The sequence below is a fragment of the Periophthalmus magnuspinnatus genome, chromosome 23 (assembly GCF_009829125.3).
Source record: "Periophthalmus magnuspinnatus isolate fPerMag1 chromosome 23, fPerMag1.2.pri, whole genome shotgun sequence".
In the NCBI taxonomy this organism is placed as follows: Eukaryota; Metazoa; Chordata; class Actinopteri; order Gobiiformes; family Gobiidae; genus Periophthalmus; species Periophthalmus magnuspinnatus.
In genome coordinates, this window is record NC_047148.1 from 6,207,575 (window position 1) to 6,224,535 (window position 16,961).

The following is a 16,961-nucleotide window of genomic DNA, read 5'->3' on the forward strand; positions in this document are numbered from 1 at the left end:
CCTCGTAGTTTCGTCTGATTGTGAGCCCCCCATCCCATCAGTTATACTTGCTTGTTTACTGATAGCTCAAATTATGCTTGTGCAAGTTTGAACACACTTTTACAAATCTACATAGATGACCTTTCAACATTTAAGAATTGGAAGTAAAAGCATTTGTTTCCACACACATGTTGGACTTCCATGTTTTTGGGGATGTTACATTGACTTAAATTAATATCCTGGACACTGTTCCTAACCTTAACCATAGTTACTACTTGCCTAAACCTAAATCCTAGCCATAATCAATTTTGTTCCATTCTGTGGTCCAATAATGAAGAAAATTATTTCACATGGGACCTGCTTTTGTCACCATAAGAGAGGCAAGTCTGAATAAAGTGAATGTGCACAGATTTTAGTCCCCTCAATATTATAAAACCTACTTCCATACACACATCACATCAACACTGGAAATGATCTAAGACTAAGACCTTAACTAAACCTGTGCCAAACTCAAAACTAGTCCTGGACTGAACCAAGCCAACATCAGGACTAAACTGGGCTCAACACAGGACCAAACCACCCTTCTTAGCTGCTACATTTTCTCCATCACAAGAGGGCGCCATTGCTCCGCACATCCTACCGCCTCCTCCTTTCTGTAGCCTCAAATTGGACATGTTGCGCATATCTTTCACAGTGACACCAGGGTCTTTTTCGATCTCTGCTTTCTTAGTCCACACAGCTTATCAAATTGTTATTACACAGCAGATGGGATGCGCTCCATTTATTTCATTTCACCCACTGCATACCCACGGCCCTATGGTTTAAAAGGGGGGGATCGATGGGTGCCGTTAAACAGATCCAACTTTGCACAATTAAGAATGAACGCCTGTGTGAGCAAAACTTGATGACTTATTAATGTGTTCAAGCACCCAAAGCTTACTATTGTGCCATTCATTGATTCGATTGATTAGTCGTAAACTTGATTGAATGTGTGGCCAGTGCCCGATGACAGTGGCGCAATTAGGAGATGATTTGGTGCCTGCAGAGAAAAGACACATTGAACGTATAGCGTTAGAAACAGGTTTACGCACACATTGGTGGCTCGTGCAGCACCCTGTCTTTATTATCGGAGGGTGCGCGCAACGAACGTGGATCAGAGCATCAGTGGAGCATAGGTGTTTCTCGTGCGTAAAGAGCGGGAGATCTCCACCTTGGACCGTGGCATAAAAACATCAGGTGGGTTTTAGCGACATATTGATCACGACTGACACACTGCGTTTCTGACGAATTCCTCCGCTCTATCTCTCCACACCTCGCTCTCTCCCCCATCCCCTCTCTCTCCCTCACTGTTCATTCTTGGGCATCGACTTTCCACACAACCGCCCTATTCGTTTTTGTCTCCACGGATCTGCCAGATTTAAATTTTAACCACAAAAACCAGGCTTGACGTGCGTGCGTTTTGTGGCTTTTACGCGCTTTCACTGTGGAATTGTCACTTACATCTGTTTTGCTGTTTTGGAACGGGAAATCTCACTCCAATACTATAAGGGCTGACTGGTATTTGGGAAGGAAAACTGCTGAGCTCCGCAAGGAAGTTGCCTGAGGCGGACAGGGGACCCTAAGGAATCCGGGAGAAAGAGACAGACAGGCGCTCCTTACCACCTCAACTACTCGCATGCAACTGGATTACTAAAATTTAAGGTATAAAATTATCATTCAGTATATTTCTGTCCATTTTTTTCTCCCAAGTCTTTCTTTCATCATAACTGTTGGCCATTTCCCATTTGTCTCACTGGGCACATTCCTTCACTGATGATTTTGGGCATCCCTCTTCTTCCTTCTTTTGACGCCCGCCTTTCTCGTGGATTTAAGTGATTTCCTGAGGCGTAATTTATTCATGTGAATGCTTTTGTGCATAGACAGGAGGTGAGTAAATGTTTTATCAGGCACGTTTCTTCGCACTAACTCTGCGTAAAGGAGATTAAACACAGTGGCGATGGCTGTCGTTTGGGTGCGTAATGCTGTAACGCTGTTTTCCCTGCGCGTGGATGGCACTGTCTTAATTAGGGTGCGATCAGAACCGCACAGAAGCAAATGTGGCCGCATAATGAGCACACACCCCACACTTTGATCTGGCGCTGTTTTTTCCTCCAACCTGCAGGCTGCATCTTATCTCCAGACGCACGACTCTTTCACGTCAAAATATGATACGTCTCTAAGCGAGGATTAATCTATATATCCAATACCTTTATATCACTTGTACATCTTGCATTTAAAAGCAAGAAAAGACAATATTTGGATGACAATGAATATAAATGTGCTCTATGGACTTTTGTTCAAGGCTAATCATGGCTTTAGGAAACTGTCACAAGCCTAGGGAGTTTAACCAATCAGAGAAAAGGAATAAGAGGGAGGTGCATCATTCCATTACAAAGATTTGATTGTCTACTCATTTCTGATGTCTTGAAGTCTTTGTAGTTGTTTTAAGTATTTCAGAAGCCCCTTATCCAAAAACAACTACTTCACAACAGATTTTAGATCCCCGAAAGAGGAATTTATTACAAGAATTTGCATAACACTGAACAGATATCGTAATTGTGCTAAAAATGTCTTCCCCTGCCGTCTTTCGATACCAATTTCAACAGAATTCTGGCGTGTCTCGTGTCCGTATCTATGCATTTTTGCTCTCAAGTGCCTTGTAGTTGGGCTCTCGACTTTCGTACGGTCAATTCGATGAGGAAAATCTCGAGAAAGAAGTAATGAGTGAATGGAGCGGAGGTAGAAAGGTGAGAAATAGAGTGAGGAGGACGGGCAGCGGAGAGGACAGGGGCAGCGGAAAAGCTATCAGATTCTGAAAAGAGCAGTGCCCTCCCCAGAGAGAGAGCGACAGAGAGGAGAGAGTGAAAGAGGGACAGAGAGATAGGTAGAGAGAGAGGAAGTGAGAGACAGAGAGTGAAAGAGAGAGAGGAAGAGAGACAGATGATGAGAGAGCGTCAGAGGGTTGAAAGATACAGGGAGAGAGGAGGAGAAAGAGAGAAACAGGGAAAGAGAGAAAGCGGGACAGAGAGGATAGGTAGGGCACGAGAAAGAGAGAAAGAGAAAGAAAGGGGGAGAGAAAAAAGGGGAGACAGAGAGAGAGGGAGAAAAAGAGAGGGACAGAGAGAGATAAGTAGAGCGAGAGAGATATATGTGGGAGGGAGAGAAAAAGAGAGAGGGAGAGAAAGAGGGAGAAAGAGAGGCGTACAGTGAGAGAGACGGACAGCGAGATACAGGGCAAGTGGGCGAAGAGACAGAGAAAGGGAGAGAATGTGGGGTAGAGAGAAAGATGGAGAGAGAGGCAGGGAGAGAGAGAAAGAGGGACAGAGAGGATAGGTAGAGAAAGACAGAAAGAGTAAGAGAGGGGGAGAGAAAAAAGAGGGAGAAAGAGAGAGGGACAAAAACAGAGGGACAGAGAGAGATAAGTAGAGCAAGAGAGACATGTGGGAGGGAGAGAAAAAGAGGGGAGAGAAAGAGGAGAAAGAGAGGCATACAGTGAGAGGGAGGGAAAGAGAGAGGGACAGTGAGATCCAGGGCAAGTGAGCGAAGAGACAGCAAAAGGGAGAGAATGTGAGATAGAGAGAAAGATGGAGAGAGAGGCAGGGAGAGAGAGAAAGAAAGAGGGACAAAGAGGATAGATAGAGAAAGACAGAAAGAGAAAGAGAGGGGGAGAGAAAAAAGAGGGAGAAAGAGAGAGAGAGGGACAAAAAGAGAGGGACAGAGAGAGATAAGTAGAGCGAGAGAGACATGTGGGAGGGAGAGAAAAAGAGGGGAGAGAAAGAGGGAGAAAGAGAGGCATACAGTGAGAGGGAGGGAAAGAGAGAGGGACAGTGAGATCCAGGGCAAGTGGGTGAAGAGACAGCGAAAGGGAGAGAATGTGAGATAGAGAGAAAGATGGAGAGAGAGGCAGGGAGAGAGAGAAAGAGGGACAGCGAGGATAGGTAGAGCAGGAGAAAGACAGAAAGAGAAAGAGAGGGGGAGAGAAAAAATGGGAGAGGAACAAAAAGAGAGGGACAGAGAGATAAGCAGAGCGAGAGAGACTTGGGAGGGAAAGAAAAAGAGGGGAGAAAAAGAGAGAGGGAGAGAAAAAGGGAGAAAGAGAGGCATACAGTGAGAGAGAGGGAAAGAGAGAGATCCAGGGCAAGCGGGCGAAGAGACAGCGAAAGGGAGAGAATGAGAGATAGAGAGAAAGACGTAGAGAGAGAGGCAGAGCAACATCGCCATACAGTATAAAGAGTGAGAGATAGAGACAGCGAGAGGAAGAGAGAGAAAGGAAGAGAGGGGAGGAGAGAGAGAGGTGTGACAGTTTGAAAGGAAGGGAAGACAGCTGACCAAACGTGGAAAGAGGAGAGAGGAACAATAGAAAAGCAGAGTTGTTGGGCACACTCGACAAGGCAGTGGCTGTGGGTGTATATTCAAAAGAGCTTAACCCTCTTGATGTGAGTCACCATCACCACAGGACCCCCCCCCCCTCTCCGGGCCACACCGCCTGCTTTTAGGTTTGGAGTGCTTTGTAGACCGTCATAAAGGACAAGGACTCCCCTGGGAGAGAAGTGGGAATGGAAAAGAGAGGGACTATTAGCCGGCGTAGAGTGGGCCTTATTAAAACAGTATGTAAAGTACCCTCAGCATCAGACATAGGCAGTGGTAGTCCAGGACCTGTGAAATGTGCTTGGACTTGTGTAAATGAGATATGAAAGTTTGATTTGCCTCCGAGAAGAAGTTGGGTTTTGTCCCTGGAGGTGAGAAATACACAGTGAATGAATCCTGGATTAACTGGAGAGTTGTGTATCAGAAACACTATAACTTTTAGCAATGCTGTCATTTTTATTGTTCTGAAATATTTGCCACCCAATTGAATGTTTTTTTTTTTTGGTTCACCTAAATATCAAATTTAAAGTCATGTTAAGCTTTAGGTTTTTGACATATGTTCAGATGCCCTTCCTGATGAGACCCTGTTCATTAATAGTAGTTGGGGACAAGCTCAAATATGACATTAATCTGTCGCTAAGGTCCTGATTGGTCTCAAAAAGCAAAGGCAGCACAGTGACTTAGTGGGTCATGCTCTGGTCTCACAGCAACAGTTCATAGGTCAAAGAAGATGTACTGAGATGACTGCTCCTGACAGGATCCAAAGGCTAGAACAAATAGGGGATAATTAAGTTTAGTTACCAACATTTAAAAGGCTCATATTACTGTATTTTCTGATCTCTGTTATAATGTTTCCTCATCTCAAACATATCTGAAGTTGTGCTTTGTTTCATTCACACATGTTTAACACATAAACCCTGTAGATATAGCTTGAGTACTTCTCTCACTGAAACACTCTGTTCTAACTTGTGATGTCAAGTGGTAATACAGGAAGTGCTCCATTATGTTTTTAAACTCCATACATCTTCAATAGAATCGTTTGGATAATCTTAGCCTTGGAATTGACAATCTCTGAACTAAAGGTAAAAGGAGCTGTTAATTTGAAAACTACCACTTCATGACATCACAAGATGGAATGAGAGCATTTTGAGCTTTGGAGATGTAGACAGAGTAATAATAAAAGGTTACTCAAACATGTGTGAATGTAACAAAACACAACTCCAGATATGTTTTTGAGGAGGTAACTACATTATAACATGGCTAAAATTTCACAAGTGTCACTTTTGTCTAATATAGGATCTTTAAAGGTACACTTGCTTGAGTCCGTCACCAGCTTATCTCCATAGAAATGTTATTACTTTACGCGGAACATTCCACAGGATGGCATTAAACACATCTATCTTCATGGAAACTAGCTGGTGACACTACCCGGTTAAGTTACAGGTCAAATCTGTGAAGAAGTGACTACACTCACAGTAAAAAGCGCATGTATTTCAGAGCCAAAAAGCCAAATCATGTCATCATCACCTTAAAAAAACATTTAAAACACTAATTTCCTGGCCCAAACTCAGATAGCATATGCAGAATTGGCTTGGGAATCCACCATGTTCTCTTCACAGTCCCATTAGAGAACAGAGGTCTTTCCCTATAACTGATCACACAAATGAGTGGTTCACACAGACACTGGATGGCAGCACTTTTCCCGCTGCTTTTAAGGATAATTGTACACCCCATAACAGGAGCCCCAACTCTCATGTGGGCTTTTCTGTATGCTTCCAAGCCAAACGGGGCCCCAATCCAAGTGAAAATAGCGATGAATAAACAAAATGAACGAGGCTACAATGCACAGTGTTTGCAGATGAATCAAGGATAACCTATATAAAGCTGGGTTTTAATCATAGCAGGGGCTCGTGGCTATGTGAGAGCTAGTTGCTTTGACCTAATTCCATTTAGAGTGTAGATGAATTAATTGGGACAGAATCGAATTATAAATGCATTGAGGTGAAAAAAGTCTCACGCTGTGCTGAGATGTACCCAAAAACTGTTAGGGCCCTCGTGGGTGATAACACAGGACTGCTGAATATTTGGAAATTAAAAGTTAAGTGAATTCTGCTTTTTTTGCTAGAAAGTCATCCTATTTCTGTCTGTTTTTTAACTTTCTTTATATCTTGCACTGGCTCTGTCCTGTAGGCAGTTAGATCAAGGGATAGCTAAGGTCATTATCCTTGCAGTGGTGAATTAATGACGTTTCGACACCTCATGGCTAACCTGGGTAGTGTATTTGTGCTGAAAAGCTATTGTTCTCAGCAGTAAAAACAACAGGATAAACCATATGGGTAATTACCAATGGGAAATAGGCCATCTCAGCAAAGCAGCAGTGTATTGAGGTAAAGGGGACAGCGCTAATACGGATGTGTAATTCAGAGGGTAACATGATTATGTCACCGTATTCATGTGGTGTTGAAAACATTTGCTCATTTCAATAGTAATCAGAGGCAATTATGGATTCGCTTAAAGGGCCCATATTACACTATTTTCTAATCTATGTTATTATAATGTTGTTTGCTCATCAAAAACATACCTGAGTTATGTTTTGTTTCATTCACACATGTTTAACAGACAAATCCCGCATATTTAGGCTGAGTTCTTCTCTCAAACAGAAAACACTCTGTTCCACCTTTTGATGTCATGTGGTGATACAGGAAGTGCTTCACTGTGTTTTTAAACTCCATACAACTTCATGAGAATTATTTGGATCATTACAGACCTGGAATTGCCCATTGTCCAGGTAAAAACTCCCCATTCATGAAATCACAAGGTGGAATAGAACCTTTTAAGCTTTGGAAATGCAGACAAACTAATAATAAGGATGACTCAAACAAGTGTGAATGAAACAAAACACAACTCCAGATATGTTTTTGAGGAGTTAGCAACATTATAACATGGTTTAAACCTAACAAGAATCAATTTTGTATAATATAGGACCTTTAAAGGGGCAATATGCAACTTTTCTGATAAGTATCTTGCTACCTGCTTTTCTCAGAGAAGATGGTGCTTTGTCTGGAATGTGCCACAATATGGCATTGAACCAAAGTTACTGCTGTTTTAGCAATAGAAATATATATAACTGAGGAAATGCAAGCAAAATAAGTTTAATGTCATACTGTGAAATATTCCACGCAAGACAAAAGCATGTCCATGGAAACACAGAGAGCAGAATCCACTCTAGAACAGTTACATAGTGCGTCTTTAAGTTACTTGCCTATATTTTTAATCAGATACCCTCCTAGATAACATCAAATTGTGGTAAAAGATTATCTAGAAACTATTTACATTAAAATATATCCTAGGCAGTAATAGCAGATGATAGTAGTTTTATGAGCAGTACATGCAGTAGTGGTGATGCCAGTTGCCACACAATCATGGTATTTTATTTTATTATTATTTTTTTACTATTTTGCATATAAGCAAATCCAACTATGGGATAATTCTGCAGCCTAAAGTACTTTTCTGTTTCTGTTATATTTTTCTATTCAGTTATTTTCAAAGGGCACTTTCACTAGTATTATTATTATGCGATGCAATTTGACTTTGACTACCTCTGTTGCTATGCAGTATTTAGAAGTATTGATGTGAGCAATAGGAGCTAGCAATAATCTTTGCAAAAACATACTAACAATTGCCCCTTCAAAGACCATTTTCAGCACACCTGGCATCAATTCAGGCTGTGCGCATTCACTGGAGAATTACATTGAACCCACCTCACGTTTAGCATTCAGAATTACTCCCTCAATTTCAATTCATAAAATAAGTGGGTAAAAAAGTTAAGTTCCAAATGAGAAAGAAATCCCAAGGGCTATGGCTAATGAAACCGCATTAGCACTCATGTCGTGTAGGAATGGAGCAGTTTGTCACAACCAATTTCGGGTCCCTCCTCAGACCCAGTTGAAGCTCTCTGTGAATTCGATGCTTAATGTGCAGTGTGAGTCGCCCAACCGTAACGCGTAACTGGAGGGGATGGAGGTGTACTTGCATTCAGCCAGCTCTATGCACAAATGCCACGTCAACTTTTAATATTGTTAGCATAGAGTAATAGCATTAGCCTGCGTGCACCTGTTGTCATGTGAGAGCTCGGTGCAATGGAATGTGTTCATTTAGCTGCGGCGCTAACAGCAGGGTTTGAATGATGCAAGGTTGTAGCTCAGAGACAGCAATCTCTTCGTCTTTTCACTGTCTCATGCGGTTTCCCATCAGTCTCCCCTCCCTCATCTTCCTCCTCCTCCCTCCTCCTCCCTCCATCTCATCTCCCCTCCCCTGCCTCACTCCTCTTTCCCATGTCTCTTGCGGCAGGTGGTTTGGCTCAGGTTTGGTTGTGAAATCCAGCCGCATTCTCAATAGCATGGATGAATCTTTAGATCAATGGTAGAAGGGCAGTTTCCAAGCTTTACAAAATGTTATGCCCCACTTTTTTGAGCACAATAGACAAGTGGGTTGACCAGAGTCTTTTTTGACTTTTAGCCATGTTATAATGTTGCTATATCCTCAAAAACATACCCATAGCAGTGTTTTGTTTCATTCACACATGTTTAAGTAACCCTTTACTATTAGTCTGCCTACATCTCTAAATGTCATAATGCTCTTTTCCACATTGTGATGTCATAAAATGGTAGTTTTCAAGCTAACAGCTACCTTTTACCTTTAGTTTTGTAGAAATTGGCAATTCCAGGGCTGAAATCGTCCCAATGATTGAAGTGAAAGTGAAAGTGAAAGTGTTGGTGGAGTTTAAAAACACAATGAAGAACTTCCTGTATTACCATATTACATCACAAGGTGGAACAGAGTGTTTTCTGTTTGAGACAAAGCCTAAATAGGCAGGATTTGTCCGTTAAACATGTGTGAATGAAACAAAGCAAAATAACATTACAAAACAGATCAGAAAAAAGAGTAATACGGGCCCTTTAAAATATTAAATTACTCCTTAAGATACAAAATGATTAACTTTAAAATTCTACATTGATTTGATATTAGACCTCACAAACATATGCTGGCCTGGCACCCTGTTACATCTGCTGAGGTTTTGTGTAGAAGTGAAGAAGCTTTGAAAGTATGCTGTAAAATTCATTCGTAAATGATTCAGTGTGAATGTACGTTCGACACCGCTGATATGTCTACTAGGGAACAAAGTAGAAGAAGTGAAATCAAAGGAATTACAATATTTGTTTCACTTCAGGTTTCTTTCTGTGAAGCGTAGACTTAATGGATTTGATCAGATCAGCTTTTACTGAGGTATGTTAGCTTAAAGTATGTGAGAATTATAAAGCATACAGGTATACAGGCACTGGACTAGTGAGTACTGGAAAAAAAAATAAAAAATACTGTATTACTTTCATCATTCTTGTAAGAAAAAGCATTGTTACTAGAGCCATTCTAATTTTACATGCTGTTGGCAAGGTGCTAATAAAAAAAAATAAAAAAAATAAAAAGCTTTAATATAGTAAAACATAAAAAGCAAAAAAAAAACAAAAAAAAACAAAACACCTCTACCCCACTCCTTGTGTCTGTTGTGTCTATTGTCTTATTGTAAATATGAATTGATTTTGTGTTTACCGCTCAAACATTGTTGTTCCTGTTGTTTCTTGTTAATTAAGAATAATAAAAAAATTTTTTTATATATATTAAAAAAAATCCAACTGCATTTGTGAAAGAAAGTGGAGTTTTTAAGATATATAGAAAAATGTATCATTTTGGTAATATTATTGAGAAATTGAAAATTAGAATATCGAGTAAGTCACCTGTAATTAAAATTATATGAGCTCAAAAACAAATAGAATCTTTTTCAAATGTTAAATATCACTTCTGCTATTTTGTGGTTAATGTTATAGTCCATCCATGCTTTATACTATAGAAAAAAATCTTGTGGAGTATTTTTTTTAAATTTTGAATCTCTTGAAGTAGCATGTGCATCTACATTTGAATATATATACTATCCCATAAAAAAAATAAAATAAAGGAAAGTATAAAAGGTCAGCATCTCCATTACCATTAACAGTACATTTGCATTCTTCACACTATAGTACAGATGTGGTGTTCCGCCCACTTCCACCTTAGCTTGGAGGCACCAGTCTGTGCCTTTTCTGTGTCTTCACTCTTATCACTTTTATCTCTTCTTTTTTCTCTGTCCTTCCTTCCTCCTCTCCTCCCTCTCTTCCTCCCTCCTCTGCAGCAGGTAGTGTGGTCTCCCAGGCTCTGTACCGTCATCTAAACAGCTGCTGCCCTCATCAACATGCCAGGAGATGACTATATGTATGAGAGTGTGTGTTTGTGTACAATGGTGATTACACGGAGATAGACTTTTCAATTATAGAACGCTGGTGTGAATTTGCAGAGTGCAGCTGTAAAGACATGCCATGTGTTAACATACGCAGGAAGGGGCCTGTCTTTTGACTGGGTGATGCTCAGATCCACTCTTGCTTGTAAGTGGTACATGTGTTTGTGAGGTGGACCGTAGCGACAGCTTCATAAACTAATGGTTGTTGTTGGTTTTTTTCTGTTTTTTTTTGCATAAAGTCTGTGGTGCATAATGTTGAGGCCAAAATGTTAATTAAAGGTCCTATATTATATAAGACTGATTCTTGTGAGATTTAAGCCATGTTACAATGTTGTTTCCTCATCAAAAACATGCCTAGAGTTGTGTTTTCTTTCATTCACACATGTTTGAAGAACCCTGGTTTATTAGTCTGTTACATCTCTAAAGGTCAAAATGCTCTGTTTCACCTTGTGATGTCATGTAGTGGAAGTTTTCAAGTTAACAGCTCCTTTTACCTTCAGTTGAAATGGGCAGTTCCAGGGCTGAAATCATACAAATGATTCTAGTGAAGGTGTATGGAGTTTAAAAACACAGTGGACCACTTCCTGTATTACCACATGACATCACAAGGTGGAACAGAGTGTTTTCTGTTCTGTGAGCCCTTAGTCAGCCCATATATGCAGAGTTTGTGTGGTAAGCATGTGTGAATGAAACAAAACACAACTGGGTATATTTTGATGAGGAAACAACATTATAACGTAGATGAGAAAATTGCGTAATATGGGCCCTTTAATCAAGAGTGTTATTAGGAAATAAATAGAGACCTGATTTATCGTTTTAGTAAGAAACAGTTGCTTAGTGGTTAAAGCGTTTGCCCACCAACCGAAAAGTCTGGAGCTTGATCCCAATTGTGTTCTTGCAGATGTATAAAAGTAGTTTGGTAATAGGGTCCAGTAGCACAAATGTCCAGATGACTGAATACATAATGCAGTGTGAGGTGCTTTGAGTATCTTGAGGCACCATTACAAAGGTAAATAGTGACTACACAAAAAATAACTGTTTGGACATTACGGAATACCAAGATCCTGATATGTAAAAGTAGAATTAGTATTTAGTATCTATGTCTGTCTGGAGTTTGGATTGGTTTCTTCCAGATACGTTTTCTCAATCAACCAAATGCACAATTGTCTAGCTAGGTAGTCCTGACCAACTAGGAAAGGATCTGAAGATGTGTTCCAGAGTGCTTCAGTGCGAATGCCAACCCAGATTGAGCCAAAAATATTATTTCATAAAGGGACATTAATATAATATTCAGTTCTCTAATGTATTTCACTCCACTTCTGACTGTTTTGTTATATTAACTGTTACCGTATCTCTGTCTTTCAGGTTTTTCTGACAATGTGACTTGGATTAAACACTACATCCCTGCAGCACTTTTCAATTATATATTTGGAATATGGTTCTGTCCTGGGACTTGGCTAGCTCCACTTTTGGGGCCATTAAACATATCCATCTGGACCAATAAGAAGACACGTTTTGACTACACACTTTTTTGGAATATATCACTGAACGTTATCAACCATCATGGATCCACTGTTGCACCCAGGTTCTAGTGCTCTGTACTGCCCCCTACTGCTACTTGTTGCTGCATCTTGCTCTCTGCTCCTCCCTTTAGCATCTCCACAGCGTGTTCCCATCGACCCACAGGCCGCTCCCGAATACGCTCATTCCATTCGCCTGGACGGGGACATCATTCTGGGAGGTTTGTTCCCAGTCCACTCCCGGGGCGATCGCGGTACCCCTTGCGGAGAACTTAAAAAGGAGAAAGGGATCCACCGTTTGGAAGCCATGATGTTTGCCATAGACCTGATCAATAAGGACCCCGAGCTACTTCCGAATATCACTTTGGGGGCTAGGATCCTGGATACGTGCTCTCGAGACACCTACGCTCTGGAGCAGTCTCTCACTTTTGTGCAGGCCCTGATCGAGCGGGATGGGTCAGATGTACGGTGTGCTAACGGAGATCCGCCCATCTTCACCAAACCGGATAAAATAGTGGGAGTGATCGGAGCCGCCGCCAGCTCTGTGTCCATCATGGTGGCCAACATTCTGCGCCTGTTCAAGGTAAGACCCAGCTAGTATTCAAAGATCCCATATTACGCAAAACTGACTCGTGTGAGCTTTAGGCCATGTTATAACGTTCTCAAAAACATATCTAGAGTTGTGTGTTTCATTCACACATGTTTGAGTGATATTTTATTATTAGTCTGTCTACATCTCCAAAGCTCAAAATGCACAGTTCCTCATTGTGATGTCATGAATCGGTAGTGTCGTAAAGTCAGGCAAATTGGACCAAATAATGCAGCACTCAGGGAAGGTTTACAGTGTTTATTTACAAGTAGTGAGAGCCAGGACAGGGAGCAGGGTGCGGAGCAGGGTCCAGAGACGTATGGTGCGGGGAACAAGATGAGACAAGACTGTACCAGGACTGGGAGACTCGGCTGGAGCGGAGCCGGGAGCGCAGGAGCTGGGATGGTCCAGAGAACCGGATCTGAAGGGTGGCATACAAAATCCAATGAGCAGGATACAAAGAGCAAAAATTGCAAAAAGGCAAGGCAAGCTAGAATATTCATGTGGACACGCAGACGATCTGGCCCCGTGTGTCTGGTCCTGGCTCCTCTTATCCACGGCAGGTGGAGATGATTGCGCTGACGAGCTGCTGGTGCGCGCGGCTCCGGCAGGTGGGGGAGGGAAAGAACAGGGCAGGAGACAAGACAAGGAACAGGAACAGTGCGGATTGTGACAGGTAATTTTCAAGTTAGCAGCTACCTTTAACGTTTAATTTAGTAGAGATTGGCAATTCCAAGTCTAAAATTATCCAAATCTAGTAAAGATGTGTGGAGTTTAAAAACACAGTGGAGCACTTCCTGTATTAACACATGACATCACAAGGTGGAACAGAGTGTTTTCAGTTTGAGAGAAGAACTCAGCCTAAATATGCAGGAGTTTTGTAACGTGTGAATGAAACAAAACACAACTCCAGTTTGTGATGAGGAAACAACATTTTAACATAGATCAGAAAATAGTGTAATATTGGACCTTGAAGTTGTCAGTCGCTGCTGTATTGTTTGCTGCTGGTAGCTGTTGTTTCCCATTGCATCTGTCCATTACTTATATGGCTGAATGAAGTCTCAGTTGGCTTGTGGTACTTTGGTGAGTACTATGGTATAATTTGGTCAACTTTCAAGAAACGTGTTGCAAATGATGAGCAGCTTTAGCCAGATGTTTTTCGTTATATTTTGTTATTCACACTGATCAAGGATGGTTTTATTTAAAGCTCCACTGTGTAGCGTTTTAGCCAAAAGATAGATCAAACTAAAAGAATATATTTTCCTTATGGATGCTTTTATTGCTCTAGAAAACCTGGAAAAAACAAAACAAATCCGTACTATGAGTGAGCTTGCATGTCCACAGACCTTCACCTTCCTGTCACCATGGGAATTTTATTGCTTTGGATAAAACCTTAATCTTAACCTTATGCCAGAAAACTCTATATAGTACATAGTTCTGCAGTATGGATTGAATTTTCTGTTTTCACTGAGTTCTGCAGATAATGTGCCGCCACCGAAAGTTACGCCATATTGCTTTAAGATTTTATGTTTATTTTTTGCTGATTGAAAAAGAATGGATTACATTTCACAGTAAGAAAAGTGTCTGCTAGTCAAGAGCTGTGCATTTGTGAGATGTCTTTGTAATAACTTCACACACAGATGATTGGCTTAAATTGTGTTGACAGATACTCGATGGCTTAAAAGGTCAGTATTTGGCCTTTCTATATCAGTGTGTTATAATACCATTAGAGAAACGATTCTGCTCATTAAGACGTTATAAACTTCTGGCTGGTCTGTGCATACTGTATCTAAACTACAGCTGTGTTAGAGTGACTAATTCCTCCACATGCACCCGATCCCCCTCGCTCATCAAGATAAAGTTCAGTGATGACAACCAATTAAAATCCAGTCAGTCTTCCTTGAGTTCCCCTTGGCAGTAGCTGAAGCCCCGCCCCCTCCTCGCTCCTCCCTCCTCTGCAGTGTAAAAAAGGTACACAATAGATCATTTGAAGGGAAAATAATAATAATAGTCTTTTCAGAAGCTCCGATAGAGTTCAGATCAGACGTAAAAAAGTTAAGCTGACTTCTAATTATACACTGTTATATAATATGACTTGAAATAAGAAAAAAGAAAATGCTAAAAATACAGTATAACTAGAACTATAACAGATATAGATATAGATTTTTGCATTTTAAAACGCACAACATTATGAAACACTGTTTTAATTTTGTTGATTATGGGCAGGGTAGTTTGGCAAAATAGTTTCATTACTGCAAAACAAATGAGTAAAACATAATGAAAGTAGTATTATTTTGTGCATGAAAATTACATGCTATGACTTCAATGTAGTATTGCTATATTGAGTCAATATTTTTAGTATCAAAATCGGGTTAAATAGTTTAGTATCGTGACAACACTAGTACATAATGTAATCCTGCACATTGGGAATTGAAAATAAAATAAAAATATAAAATAAGACTATAAACTATTTGGATGGTCTTAAAATATACCTGGTACCAAAGTTACGCCTATAAACCAAGTATTTTTAAACCTTTTCAGTAACACATACACTAGTACATACCCCTTTTTGGGAATATAGAATTCCAAATCGAAAAAAAAAAATGTAACCAAGATTCCTCTTAGCATGTAAATGTATCCTTGAAAAACAGTTATCTACCAGCCATGTTGAAGCGGTGATTGTGTGTTCAGCGAATGTGAGAAGCGATATGTCAAGATGTGTCAAGCATCTCTGGAGTGGGACGCGTGTGTTGTGTTTATGCTGCGAATATAAGATCATTCTTGGTCTGTGGTTGAGCCAAACCAAGATGGCTACCAGAGCGGGGTATCAATTACAGCTGAGATCTGTCACCAGCCTCTCCATTGACCGTGTCTGATATGTCCCTGTGCGCTGAGGTGTTTCTACTGTGTGGGTCTACGGGCTGAGGTGGGTATAGAATAACCAAAAATAGTACAGTGGAAGAAAAGTGAAAGCTCTGAAGTTCAAATATATAGGCCTATAAGATTTGCCGCCCTTGTAATTACCAGTGTTTCTCAAACTTGGTGTATAGATCTGCTCTGGCTCATGTGGTTTCAGTTTGCTCCATCATAAATAAGCAAATAAGCACTAGGGCACAGTGTGAACACTTTCCAACTGGCCAAATGCTAGTATTTTTTAGGGTAGTTACATCCAGCCCCATTAGCCCCTCTCTCCCTCTCTCTTGCTCTTTCTCTCTCTCTCTCTCAACTCCGGAATAATATGAGATTTTGTTTATTTAGGGTAAAACCACCTGAATTCTGGTTTAGCCCTGGCATAATCCTCGTTTGGTCCTGGTTTAATCCTCATTTAGACCTAGTTTAGTCCTTAATCTTTGTTCCTTGGACCTCACCACATTTGTAGTTTTAGACTCATTATCATTTAGTCTCAGTTTAGAGCTGGTTTACCACTATGTGTCCTTGTAAGACCCCCCTTTCACCCGAACTGGATTTTTAGTGTCACTTAAAAAATATTTTCTGAAATGATAAATGCATGAAAAAATGGCTGATAAATCTGATGTATGTTTTTATCCCCTCAGCCAACTACCATCCTCTAATGTCTTTTTGAACGGTTGCTGCACTTTTCTTATCAGTATAAATCATTTTGTGTTTAGATGGAGATTCCTTCTACCTCTTTAGATTGTGCCAAAGCTGTTGTAGAGCAGCTCTGATGGATAGGCTGATGATTATGAAATATGAGTTCCATAATGACGCCGGTGGCATTTCACATCCACGTCTGTCCTATGGGCCTTTTTCATGCTGCGAGTGGTGTTCGATTATGTTTTTCTGTAGAGATTTATTACGCTATTGGAGACTGTGGGCTTTGTACTGAAAATTAAAAATGGGCTCTTCAAAAATGCGTTATAAAGACTTGGGCATATATAGACAGTACTGAGCGTGAGGGCGTGACGGTTGTATTATAAAATCTTTATTTATCTTCCATTTATTTTCAAATGGAGCTTGTAGGTGTAGCTAATGCAGAAATTATGGGTTTTTGGAGTTTTGACGGTGAAGTTTGTGTTCCATTATGAAACTAAAGGCGCAAGGCATTAATTAATAATAATTCATAGACTGAATATATAAATGTACATAGCTAACCTGCTAGCCGCTGTGTTTCATATAG

General features: G+C 40.6%; 1 protein-coding gene across 2 annotated transcripts in view; it reads left to right on the forward strand.

Annotated features, from left to right (window-relative positions):
- The first annotated feature begins 1,619 nt into the window (after window positions 1–1,619).
- The window catches only part of grm8a (glutamate receptor, metabotropic 8a), a 411,383-nt gene continuing 396,041 nt past the window's right edge, over window positions 1,620–16,961 (forward strand). For both annotated transcript variants that reach the window (XM_033990109.2, XM_033990110.2), the window contains exons 1-2: window positions 1,620–1,680; window positions 12,080–12,817. In XM_033990109.2, the coding sequence (XP_033846000.2) occupies window positions 12,278–12,817 (540 nt within the window). In that variant the 5' untranslated portion in view covers window positions 1,620–1,680; window positions 12,080–12,277. The remainder of the gene's footprint in view (window positions 1,681–12,079; window positions 12,818–16,961) is intronic.